Here is a 12,910-nt window from a genome sequence, read left to right on the forward strand (position 1 = left end):
CCTTAAAAACTGAATTTTCCTAGTATTTACCGTCTAGCACGAGATTTCATTTAACAGTTATTGTCCCAATAAATAACTTTTCAAACTATTATCATGGGAAAACAAAAGGGGAGAATTACAAAAGAGAGGGGTCACGATGTGCATTTAATTGGCATCAATTCATCTGATGCCAAATACACCTTATTATCAATGTATGTTTTCTAAAATAGTTTTCTTCTTAGAAGGAATGAAAACTAACCCATGAAGGTGGGCAATGGGACAACATCCATCTAAGAGTGGCAAGATGGGTGACTGATATAACATCAACGTCTAGCCCCCAGAACAGGGATAGGAGGGAAGGGACAAAATGATCCAGGGGGACAAGCCAAATTATCTCCCTGGGGAAACCGTAGTGCAGGACAGGAACAGGCCCTTTGGCCCACCACTGTGCCAACACATGACGCCTTTTCCAAACTGAACAATTTTTGCTTCTATACGGTCCGTATCCCTCTATTCCCTGCCTACTCATTTATCTGTCGAGATGCCTCTTAAACATTGCTATTGTATCCGCCTCCAATGGCAGCCAATTCCAAGCACTTAGCACGCTCAGTACAAAAAAAAACCTTGCCTCTTGCATCTCCTTTAAACTTACTCCCTTTTACCTTAAAACCCATGTCCCTTAGTAATTGACATTTCTACCCTGGGAAAAATGATTCCAACTATCCATTCTTTTCATGCTCCTAATAATTTTGTAAACTATCAGGTTGCCCCTCAACCTTCGAGTGAAAACAAATTGAGTTCATTTAATCTCTCCTCATACCCTCCAAACTTGGCAACATTCTGGTGACCATTTCTGTGCCCTCTCCAAAGCCACCATATTGTTCTGGTAGTGTAATGTCCAGAATTGTACACAATATTTCAAGTGTGGCTTAACTAAAGGTTCTATACAGCTGTAACATGACTGGACAATTTTTATACTCTATGCCCTGACCAATGAAGGCAAGCATGCCATATGTCTTCTTGACCACCTTAATCATTTGTATTGCCACTCTCAGGGGACCGTGGACCTGGTGGCAGAGGTGAACCAGAATCTTAAATTCTGAACAGGTTTTGATATGTTGCATACAAAGATTATTTCCTCTTGTGGAGAAGAGATTAACTAGAAGCCAAAGTTCTAAGATAGTTCACAAGAAACTATAGAGTAAGTTGAGAAGAAACTTATTTTCTTGAGAGAATTAGAATTAGGTTTTATTGTCATTTGTACTCAAGTGCAGGAGTATAGTGAAAAGTGTATGAAGTTGCTACTCTCCAGTGTCATCTTAGATAAAAGGTACCTTGGTACAAAATCTTAGATATAAAGTAGAAAATAAAGTTAGATGTTTAGCATTACAATCCTTAAATGCTTAGCCTTGGTCCTGGATCTGGGTTCTTCCACCCATTGCTAAGACCATCACCGGCCCATGTACCCTCGCTGCGTTGCCACTGCAAAAATTGTTGCACCATTCTTCAGTGCCATCTTACATCTATTGATGACAACGTCACCATGAGACTGCACTGGGCGGATCTTGGCAACACAGCTACCACTGAAGGTGCCAGGCATTCTCCACAGAAGGCAAGTACGGTTAAAGTAAAAAGAAAGCAGGGAAAGAGAAAAGAAAGTAAAGGCAGATGGATCCGCACTGGGCTTCGTCTCATCGTCACTGATGCCATCTGTGGACAAGAGGCAGGTACAAAGGAAAAATAAAAAAAGAGAAAAAGCAAGAAAAGAAACGGACAGAGCGGACAAGCTCCAGCTCAGGAGCCTTACTCCGCTGACATCTTGAACGTAATGAGAGTGCATGGTACCTGCTATCACAGCAGGTGAAGTGAACAGAATAGATGCTAGACAGGCACATGGGGGAGTGGGCGGGTGGTGTATGAAGGGAATCGAATAACAATGATAGATTTGGACAAGGCAAGATGGGAAGAGGTTTGTGGAGCATATTAATACTGACGTGAACTGATTAGACTGAATGGCCTGTTTTGTCCACATCATGGCAGATGGGATATTCTCGGTCCCAGGTACAAAAGTACGAGGATAGCCATAAGGCATACAATAGACAATCCAGGAGACATGACTTTTCTTTTGGACACAAGAAAGGGAAACCTCCTGTTGAAAAATGTGACACTATAAATAGAAACCACACCAAGAAAACCAAAAAAAAAAAGACTCATCCAGCCCATCTTTCTGGATTCCACATGAATTTCAAATTTTAGATTATACTTGTGTTTACTTACCAGGTTTATAGAATATAGCAAGTAGATGATCAAAGGTAGCCAAACTTGGTTCTAAAAAAAAGAGAATTTTTGAAAAAGCACATATTAGAACTCATGTGCACTGATATATGTTTGACATTTGGAGAATATCAGACCAGGACTGAAGGCACCCTGATGTGCTAAAACCTTCAGCTAAATTACACAGACAAACTAAGCCACCAAAACAACTCTCAGCGAATTCAACAGTATTCATGTTAACAAATTTAGGGTTGCCTTTCTTTTAAGTCACACTTAAAATTGGTAAAGCCCTGGCTCAGATCTAGGCGACTTTCTCGTGTAGATGCTTCCCAAACAACTTGCCACATGCAAACTGAGCGAGAAACACCCACACTCAGCTCCCATTATTCAGCTGAGGTCCGTACCCCTGCGCCAATCATCATTGCCAGCAGCCTGATCTGCTTATCTCACACACATATGCCTGGAAAAGAAAATTACTGATTGCCTACAAAAATGCAACTCCTGTTGACAATATTAGAGCACATTTTCCCTCATCCTAAATTCCTACTTGAACCAACATTTATAATGCAACTGCGTCTTTGTTCCTTTATTCTTTCCTAGGATGTGGTTATCATTATGAGGTCAGCATTTGTTGCCCATCTCCAATTGTCCTTGAATTAAGTACTGTGCAAGGCCATTTCAGAGGACAGCCTCTAATCAAGCCTAGAATGTCGAGAATCACGTGTAGGACATGAGCAAACCAAACAAATTTTTATAAAAAATTGAAGATAGTTCGTAATGGTGGCCATGAAACAAACTCTCAATTCCAGATTTGTTCAGTGAATTGAATTTAAATTCCAGCACATGCCTTGGTGAGATTTAAGCCTATATGCCCAGTGCACTAGCATTGGCCTCTGCATTACTAATCCAGTGACATTACCACAATGACACATTTTCCTGTAATGTAATTAAACATGTCCACCAGTGGTGTTGCTTCAGTGCTCAGTTGTATCTCTCCATTCATTACAAACTGCAGAGGGATAGAGAGAGTCAGATTCTCCCTCCAACTTTCATGACTTGGTTCTTCAAGCTACTGCAAGTTGAGTTTATGTTGTTAAATTGATATTAAAAAAAGGTCCAACTTGGCACTAAATTACACCCCTGTTCCTTAATCCAATTCTACTCTGCCCCGTCACCCTATTTCACCTTAAGATCGTGATGTCTGCTATGGGAATTCAACTACGACAAGTATTTATGAATCTTGGCTTATGCTAATTGAAAATAAAAAACAAATTGGTGGAAAAACTCGGCAGATTTGGCAGCATCTGTGGAGAGAAATCAGAGTTAACGTTTCAGATCCAGTGACCCTTCTTCAGGGCTAAAGGCAACTAGAAAAAAGTTGGTTTTTATGCAGAAGGTTTAGGAGGGGGTAAAGAGTGAAAGGTAAGTGGAGATAGAGCCCAAAAAGAGAACCAGTTCGGCAAAGGAATGGATAACGATCAGCCTAGGAGAATGAATAGCCACCAATGGGGACTATTAGTGGCTAACAATGGGTTGTGTGCGTCATAACAGACTACGTGATAACAAGGCCTGCTGCGTGAGGGTTGGGATAGGGACACAGGAGAGGGTGCTCAGGCCCTAAAATTGTTGAACTCAATATGAAGGCCCAGAAGGCTGTAGAGTTCCCAAGTGGAAAATTAGGTGCATTCTGCCAGCTGGTGCGGATCTTCACTGGAGCACTGCAGCAAGCCTGATAGAGATGTTGCCAGGGAACAATGGTGTGTTGAAGTGGTAGGCAAAGGGAGGGTCAGGATTTCTTTGCAGACAGGACACAGGTATTCTGTGAAGTAGTCACCTAGAGTATGCTTTCTTCCCCCAATGTAGAGGAGACCACATTGTGAGCAGCAAATACAGTAGACTAGACTGAGTGGTGCAGGTACAGTGCTGCTTCACCTGGAAGGTACGTTTGGGCCCTTGGATACTGAGGAGGGAGGAAGTAAACGGACAGGTGTTACACCTTCTGTGGTTGCAGGGGAAGGTGCTGTGGGAGAGGGTGTTAGGAGAGAATGAGGAGTGGACCAGGATGTCCCAAAGGGAATGGCCCTTGAGGAAGGCTGACAAGGGAGGGCAGGGGAATGTGTGTCTGGTAGCAGCATCTCACTGGAGGTGGTGGAAATGACAGCTAATGATCCTTTGGATGTGCATGCTGGTGGGATGGTAAGTGAGGATAAAGGGGACCCTATCACTGTTAGGTGAGGGGAGAGAGGGAGTGAGGGCTGAAGTGCGGGAGATGGGTCGGACCTGGCTGAGGGTCCTGTCAGCAACAGTGCTGGGGAATCCTAGGTTGAGGAAGAAGGTGGACATATCAGAGGCCCCCTTGTCAATGTTGGTCATCCTAACTGAGTGTACACCCTTGGAGACTGGAAATACTCCTGGCGTCCAGAAAAGAAATTCACAAAGGGGGCAGTGATTTACTTTGTGATGCAGCTCAGCTGGTTGCACACCTCATTCTGCCCTTACGCACACCACAATGCACTTCCCTGAAACGTGAAAAATGTGATTGAGTTGCGACAGTTTTTTCTTCTTTTTCACTTCCACCTTTCCCAGGCTATCAGCCTTAGTGTGTGAAATTATTACTAAACTCGCAGCCCAGCTTGACCCTGTTAATATCCACACCCACAAACAGCAACAAACAGCTGGGATAGAAGCTGATTCTCTCTCTCTCCAGCTTCAGGGAAGTGTGGGCCTGCAATGCATTGTGGTGCAATGGCAGTTGAGATAAAGTTATAGACCAGAGCTCTTTGAAATTTTTAATTTCTGCATTATGAGTATTGATGCCAAGGCCAGCATTTATTGCCTAACTATAGTTGTGCACAAGAAAGGGACACTAACATAGTGTAGATACACAACAGCACTGTTAGGAGGAGATTGGACCCAGAAAGAGTCAAGGAACAGCATTAATAATTCCAAGTCATGATTTGGAGGGTGTATGATTCGGAGGGGAGCTTGAAGATAATGTTCATGCATTTATTGCCCTTATCCTTTGGGGTGATAGAGATTGTGGGTTTGGAAGGTGCTGTTAAAGGAGCTTTTATGAATTAGTCTAAGAATGTGACCTTGTGACTGTGGGGAAATGGTCATATGGCTAATTGGTCACGCGGTAAAGATAGGGTTTTCTTTTTGACAATTATAATTAACATCGGCATTATCAATTTGCCAAAAGTTGTACTTATTGGTTACAGGAATATAAGAAAAAAGGAAAATGGTCATACCTATATTTAGATATTTCATTTCATTAAGTATTTGGATGGAAAGTCCTTTTGCGATTGAACCACACTTTCGGAGACTCTTCATTGCAGAATTAAAAGTTAACAAGTTTGGCTGCACCTTTTGTTCAGCCATTTGCTTCAGCAGCTCCTGTTTTCAAAAGAAATGAAAAGTTCATTAAATGAATATCAATAAGAATCCAGGTCTCATAACAACTCAGGACTCAAGATTTTCAGAGCAACACAAGGGTGAACATCTGGAAAGGAAAGAATTGCAGGTTGCAGGGAATGAATGATAGAGTATCATTAATTGGATAATAGGATCAATGAGTGTCATTGCAGATCAAATGGACTTCATGCTTTTACGACAAGTTTTTGCTGGTGATGCTTACATTCCAAAACGAGTGAAAATAAAATTATGTGGATACAAAATCGGTTGAGTGATAGAAAACACAGTAATGGTCAATGGATATTTTTCAACCTGGTTGAAGATTTATAGTGGGGTTGCCCGGGAATCAGTACTGGGGCTCTTGCATTTCCTGATTCATATAATGATCTAGACTTGGGGCTCAGGGGACAATTTCAACATTTGCAGATGATACAAAGCTTGGAAGCACTATAAACTGAGGAGAACAGTGTGGAACTCCAAAATGGCAGTCAAGTTGGAGTGGGTGGATGGGTGGCAGATAAAGTTCAACATGGAAGTGTGAGGTGAGACATTTTGGTAGCAAGAACGTGGAGAGACAATATATATAGGGTGTGTATGAGAAGAGGAATCTATACATATGCACAGGTCAGAAGGCAGCAGGCGAAGTTGAAGGCTGCTAATAAAGCACAGTGTCCTCAGGTTATTAACAGGGTCATAGATTACAAAAGCAAGTACCCCATACAAGAGATAGTAGGAACTGCAGATGCTGGAGAATCCGAGACAACAAGGTGCAGGGCTGGATGAACACAGCAGGCCAAGCAGCATCATAGGAGCAGAGAGGCTGACGTTTCGGGCCTAGACCCTTCATCAGAAAAGGGGGAGGGGAAGGGGGTTTTGAAATAAATAGGGAGAGAGTGGGAGGCGGATAGAAGAGGGATAGAGGAGAGGATAGGTGGAGAGGAAACAAACAGGTCGAAGAGACGGGGATGGGGCCAGGAAAGGTGAGTGTAGGTAGGGAGTTAGGAAGGGGATAGGTCAGTCCAGGGAGGACGGACAGGTCAAGGGGGTGGGATGAGGTTGGTCGGTAGGAGATGGAGGTGCGGCTTGAGGTGGGAGGAGGGGATAGGTGGGAGGAAGAACAGGTTAGGGAGGCAGGGACGAGTTGGACTGGTTTTGGGATGCGGTGGGGGGAGGGGAGATTTTGAAACTTGTGAAATCCACATTGATACCATTGGGCTGCAGGGTTCCCAAGCGGAATATGAGTTGCTGTTCCTGCAACCTTCGGGTGGCATCGTTGTGGCACTGCAGGAGGCCCAGGATGGACATGTCGTCTGAGGAATGGGAGGGGGAGTTGAAATGGTTCGCGACTGGGAGGTGCAGTTGTTTGTTGCGAACCGAGCGTAGGTGTTCTGCAAAGCGGTCCCCGAGTCTCCGCTTGGTTTCCCTGATGTAGAGGAAGCCACACTGGGTACAGCGGATGCAGTATACCACATTGGCAGATGTGCAGGTGAACATCCAGCCCTGCACCTTGTTGTCTCGGATTCTCCAGCATCTGCAGTTCCTACTATCTCTGATTAAATAGCAAGTCACCTCTGATTGGCTGATGAATTGCTGTGGGGAAATCAATGGGAAGTAATTGAGTGTGCAAGTAGCTACACTAATGCAGTTGGGGAACAGTTAATTCAGTTGGCCGGATGGCTGGTTTGTATTGGAGAGGAACCCCAAAAGTGTGGGCTCAATCTGCATTGGCTGAGGTTACTAAGATTACTCCTCCTTAACCTCTCTTCTTGCCTGAAATGTGGTGACCCTTGGGTTAAAACACCATCAGTCATTTGTCTGTAATAAGAGAGCAACCCTATGGTCCGGTAGTACTATGGCAACTCTACACTAACAGTTTGAGATAATCGATTGAGCTTGCAACATAGCTCAATAATGCTTGCTCGAAGCAGCATACATTAATACAGAGAGTGCCATTCTCTCCAAATGGAAAATGTTTGAGACGTACACGTTTTTTAAAAATTACTGGGGAGCATGGTAACCCTACTGTTCCCCATTTGTTTCCTCCAATACCATGTCTTGATCAATCAGAGTTGATTTGCCTGGAAATTGGTCCCTTTTCAGCTGTAGTATAAATTGTTGTGAATAATTTGAAATTTGGCATTCTTGTGTTTGCCCTGATGAATGTACGATGACAACAGCTTCAGCAACATTCTTTTCAGCATCATTACATTGAAATCCCATAGCAGTATTTGATGAAGAGTGTGGGAATTTTACCAGTATCCTGGGCAACATTTGTTGCTGATCCAACACCATTGAAGTAAATCCTCATTAGACTTTTTCATGTGGTCTGGGGTTTGGAACAAGCTAACCAGAGGAAGTGGTGGAGACGTGTACAATTACAACATTTAAAAGGCATCTGGATGGGTGCAGTCGGTTTTGCTATGACATGATAGTTGCATTTGTGCAACATCGCGCTGTAGAAATAAAGCAGGGCTAGGAGCAGACCACCAAAAAATATTACTCAAAATTGCTCAAAAATCACTATTAGCCTAACACAAAAGTTAACACAGTTTGAATAAATGTTTAATTCATATCTAATAGTGAAATAAAGGTAAATTTAACACCTTACTTCAAAAAAATGTCAAGATGACTTGATGGGGGAGGAGGTTTTGAGGTTGCTCTGTTGTTAATGCAGGGGCTGAGGGTCATCATCATCGTCATCATCAGGTGCAGTTGTGGTTGCAGGATTAGGGCGAAAATTAGTTAATCCAGAAGAGGTTGTCTGTAAATCAGCTGTATCAGATTGGCTGTAGAGAGGTCTTCACAGTGGGATTCGAGCAGCTTTCCAACATTCTCATTCTCCACATCTTCAAATCCAACTTTCTTTGCAAGATCAACATAATGTTCTTTGATTCTTGGGAACTCCTCTGACAGATCAAAGCCTTTATCGGGTAGGCTATGGCCTTGTGGTATTATTGCTGGACGATTAATCCGGAGATCCAGGTAATGTTTGGGGGACCTGGGTTCGAATCCCACCATGGCAGATGGTGGCATTTGAATTCAATAATAGTTTGGAATTAAGAGTCTAATGGTGACCATGAAACCGTTGCCGATTGTCAGGAAAATCCCATCTGGTTTACTAATGTCCTTTAGTGAAGGAAATCTGCCACCCTTACCTGGTCTGGCCTACATGTGACTCCAGACTCTCAGCAATGTGGTTGACTCTTAAATGCCCTGTGGGCAATTAGGGATGGGCAATAAATGCTGGTCTAGCCAGCAATGCCCATGTCCCATGAATGAATGGAAACAATCTGGGAGAAGCATCCACCAAACTGCATGCAAGCAGTCCTTACTGTCATCACCCCAGGCCTCCAAGATAACGTCAATTGCATTCTTGATGTTAAAGCTCTTCCAAAATTGAAGAATACTTGTTCCCCTCAGTGGCTGCAATCAGCATCTTAAATGTGTGCCTTAAATAATAAGCTTTAAAAGCTGCTATTGCACCTGGTCCATGGTTTGAAGGAGAGAGTTTGTGTTCAGGGGTAGAAATGGCACTTTGATGTTTTCAGAAAGCTTGCCAGTGGTAGGAGGATGGCTTGGCGCATTATCCAGGATGGTAATTACACTCTAAAAGTAATTTTGGTTACCAAGCAGTTTGCAGTAGGCATAAGGTTGTCAGCAGTTATGAAAAGTATGATGCTTAGAGGTAATTTTCCTCCATGTGCTGAAGTAATTAATTATTTGTTGGATACTGATAATTTGTCTAAGTATTTAATACTTATAAGCCTGGAGAGTCAACTCCAGTAGGCTATTTGAGCTTTGGGGACATCACAGCTAAGCCCAAAGCTTGTCTCACCTGAAATTTAGACTTGTGCACATCTGGCTGGGATTTCTGAATGTAAAATAGGGCCAGGGTCCCTGATGGTTTCCGCTTTCTCACCTTAGTGCTTGATACCAATTATAGTGCCTCAGCTAGCAATAGAATGTTAGTCATGACTCAAACAGAAGTCCAGGAACTCCCTACCTATGTCCATGACACCACCCACGCCCTCCTCCTCCTCCAGAACTTCCAACTCCCCGGTCCCCAACACCTCATTTTTACCATGGACGTTCAGTCCCTACACACCTGCATCCCCCATACAGATGGCCTAAAGGCCCTCTGCTTCTTCCTGTCCTGCAGGCCTGACCAGTCCCCCTCCACTGACCCCCTCATCTGCTTAGCCGAACTCGTCCTCACCCTCAACAACTTCCCTTTCGATTCCTCCCACTTCCTACAGACAAAGGGGGTGGCCATGGGTACCCGCATGGGCCCAAGCTACGCCTGCCTCTTTGTAGGTTATGTGGAACAATCCCTCTTCCGTAGCTACACTGGCCCTAAACCCCACCTCTTCCTCCGTTACATTGATGACTGTATCGGCGCCGCCTCGTGCTCCCACGAGGAGCCCAAACAGTTCATCCACTTCACCAACGCCTTCTACCCCAACCTTAAGTTCACCTGGACCATCCCTAATACTCCTTCCTGGACCTCTCTGTCTCCATCTCTGGCAACCACCTAGAAACCGATATCCATTTCAAGCCCACCGACTCTCACAGCTACCTAGAATACCCTCCTCCCACCCACCTTCCTGCAAAAATGCCATCCCCTATTCCCAATTCCTTCGCCTCTGCCGCATCTGCTCCCAGGATGAGGCATTCCACTCCCGTACATCTCAGATGTCCTCGTTTTTCAAGGACCGCAACTTACCCCACTCAGTGGTCGAGAATGCCCTCGACCGTGTCTCCCGTATTTCCCGCACCTCATCCCTCACACCCCCTCCCCGCAATAACAACAAAACAGAATCCCCCTTGTCCTCACGTACCACCCCACCAACCTCCTGATCCAACGCATCATCCTCCGACACTTCCACCATCTGCAATCTGACCCCACCACCAAAGACATTTTTCCCTCCCCACCCTTATCTGCTTTCCGGCGGGACCACTCTCTCCGTGACTCCCTTGTCCGCTCCACACACCCCTCCAGCCCCACCACACCTGGCACTTTTCCCTGCAACCGCAGGAAGTGCTACACCTGCCCCTACACCTCACCCCCATCCCAGGCCCCAAGAAGACTTTCTACATCAAGCAGATGTTCACCTGCACATCTGCTAATGTGGTATACTGCATCCGCTGTTCCCGTTGTGGCCTCCTCTACATCGGGGAAACCAAGCAGAGGCTTGGGGACTGCTTTGCAGAACACCTACGCTCGGTTCGCACTAAACAACTGCACCTCCCAGTCGCGAACCATTTCAACTCCCCCTCACATTCCTCAGACGACGTGTTCATCCTGGGCCTCCTGCAGTGCCTCAACGATGCCACCTGAAGGTTGCAGGAACAGCAACTCATATTCTGCTTGGGAACCCTGCAGCCCAATGGTATCAATGTGGACTTCACAAGCTTCAAAATCTCCCCTCCCCCTACTGCATCCCAAAACCAGCCCAGCTCGTCCCCGCCTCCCTAACCTGTCCTTCCTCCCACCTATCCCCTCCTCCCACCTCAAGCCCCACTCCCACCTCAAGCCCCACCCCCACCCCCACCTCCTACCTACTAACCTCATCCCGCCCCCTTGACCTGTCTGTCCTCCCTGGACTGACCTATCTCCTCCCTAACTCCCCACGTACACTCACCTTTACTGGCTCCAACCCCGCATCTTTGACCTGTCTGTCTCCTCTCCACCTATCTTCTCCTCTATCCATCTTCTATCCGCCTCCCACTCTCTCCCTACTTATTTCAGAACCCCCTTCACCTCCCCCATTTCTGAAGAAGGGTCTCGGCCCAAAACGTCAGCCTTCCTGCTCCTCTGATGCTGCTTGGCCTGCTGTGTTCATCCAGCTCTGCACCTTGTTATCGCACTCTGAAGATTTGAGCATGAGAAAGAAATCTCGGCTGACACTAAGTGCAACACTAAGAGAAAACTTCACTGTTAAAGGTACTATTTCTGGATGACATGTTAAGCTGAGACCCTGTCTGCCCCTCAAATCCCGTTAAAATCATCATTAAAAGATCCCAAAGCACTTTGAAGAGGCGATGCGTTCTGCCTGATATCTTGGCTTTCTTTCTCTCTTCTATCCTGTGACTAACATCATTAAAGTACATCAATTGGCGAGCATCAAATTTCTGTAAAAACTCAGCAGCTCTGGCAGCATCTGTGGCAAGAAAGCAGAGGTAACATTTCAAGTCCAGTGACCCTTCTTCAGGAGTTCTAAAGGTCATGAAAGGCACAAGTATAAATTAAGACTTCGTTTATCACTATCTTGCCTTGAGACTAATTAACTCAGCATAGACCAGAGTTTGAAGTTGCAATAAATTTAGAAAATGCCAGAGAAATCCAACATCTGGCAGCATCTGTGGAGACAGAAGTAGAGTTAATGTTTTGAGTCCAGTATGACTCTTCTTCAGAACAGTTCTAAAGTAGTTCATCTCTCCAGTATTAGGTAGATAAACGTGCAGAGTTATTGAGAATGATTTTAGTCACTGCAGTGTGTTGTGTATTTCTGAATTGAACTCCGCTGCTACTGTGACTTGCCTTGGTGAATGGTAATGCTTAGGCATGAACCATGGTAGTAGAGAGGTTTCTAAGTGTAGAAAAAGACATATTTTCAATATTTCCTTATGGTTTAATAGAATTTTATTTTGAACAGGTGCTGGAGGAAAATTCAAATGCCACTGTGGATGAAATCCAGACTGCACTGAATGAACATACTTTAATTATTCTGAACAATCGAGTGAACAACAGGGTTTCCCAGGTAGGTGTGAAACTGATCAGTAAATGTTGCCATATGGGCATTAGTTAATGTGCCTAATACCCTTTCAGAAGGACTTCAATAAAATGTATCCCAAAGGACTTGTTACAAAAGTGTGGCTGTATGGTATTTAAAAATAAATGAAATATCATGAAAAGACAAGACAATTAGGTAAGAAGCAAAGAGTTGTTTCTCACATTGGAGAAGGATGGAATGAATTAGTGGTGGAAGTGTTTGATCCAGTGCTGTGTTCATTGTCTGCAAGGGTGAGTGCAATTTCAAAATAATGGTAAAAAGAAAATGAGAAAATTAGGCCGATGAAAAGGCCGGTTTTTAAAACAAAACGTCAGGAAAACAGCAGCAGTTAATGGAAGAGGCGAGCAAGTGACAGATGTCCATCTTGATTGATTTTTTTTTTCTTGTCACCAAAACAAATTGTCAGCTATGGTCAAATAACTTGACTGTTCTATGGATACTTTGGGAGA

General features: G+C 44.4%; 2 protein-coding genes and 1 non-coding gene across 3 annotated transcripts in view; 1 reads left to right on the top strand and 2 right to left on the bottom strand.

Moving 5' to 3' along the window:
* The window catches only part of ptcd3 (pentatricopeptide repeat domain 3), a 292,712-nt gene that overhangs the window by 26,203 nt on the left and 253,599 nt on the right, over window positions 1-12,910 (bottom strand). The window contains exons 2-3 of the mRNA XM_048598351.1: window positions 5,505-5,649; window positions 2,257-2,307 (exon numbers count right to left, since the gene is read on the bottom strand). Coding sequence (XP_048454308.1) covers window positions 2,257-2,307; window positions 5,505-5,634 — 181 coding nt within the window. The 5' untranslated portion in view covers window positions 5,635-5,649. The remainder of the gene's footprint in view (window positions 1-2,256; window positions 2,308-5,504; window positions 5,650-12,910) is intronic.
* On the bottom strand, window positions 2,544-2,681 carry LOC125484998. The gene has a single exon (XR_007263783.1). It is a non-coding gene; the product is annotated as a small nucleolar RNA SNORD94 (small nucleolar RNA).
* The window catches only part of polr1a (RNA polymerase I subunit A), a 129,308-nt gene continuing 127,948 nt past the window's right edge, over window positions 11,551-12,910 (top strand). The window contains exons 1-2 of the mRNA XM_048603059.1: window positions 11,551-11,611; window positions 12,307-12,428. Of these exons, the coding sequence (XP_048459016.1) occupies window positions 11,551-11,611; window positions 12,307-12,428 (183 nt within the window). The remainder of the gene's footprint in view (window positions 11,612-12,306; window positions 12,429-12,910) is intronic.

Source organism: Rhincodon typus, chromosome 1 (assembly GCF_021869965.1).
Source record: "Rhincodon typus isolate 14 chromosome 1, sRhiTyp1.1, whole genome shotgun sequence".
Lineage (NCBI taxonomy): Eukaryota > Metazoa > Chordata > Chondrichthyes > Orectolobiformes > Rhincodontidae > Rhincodon > Rhincodon typus.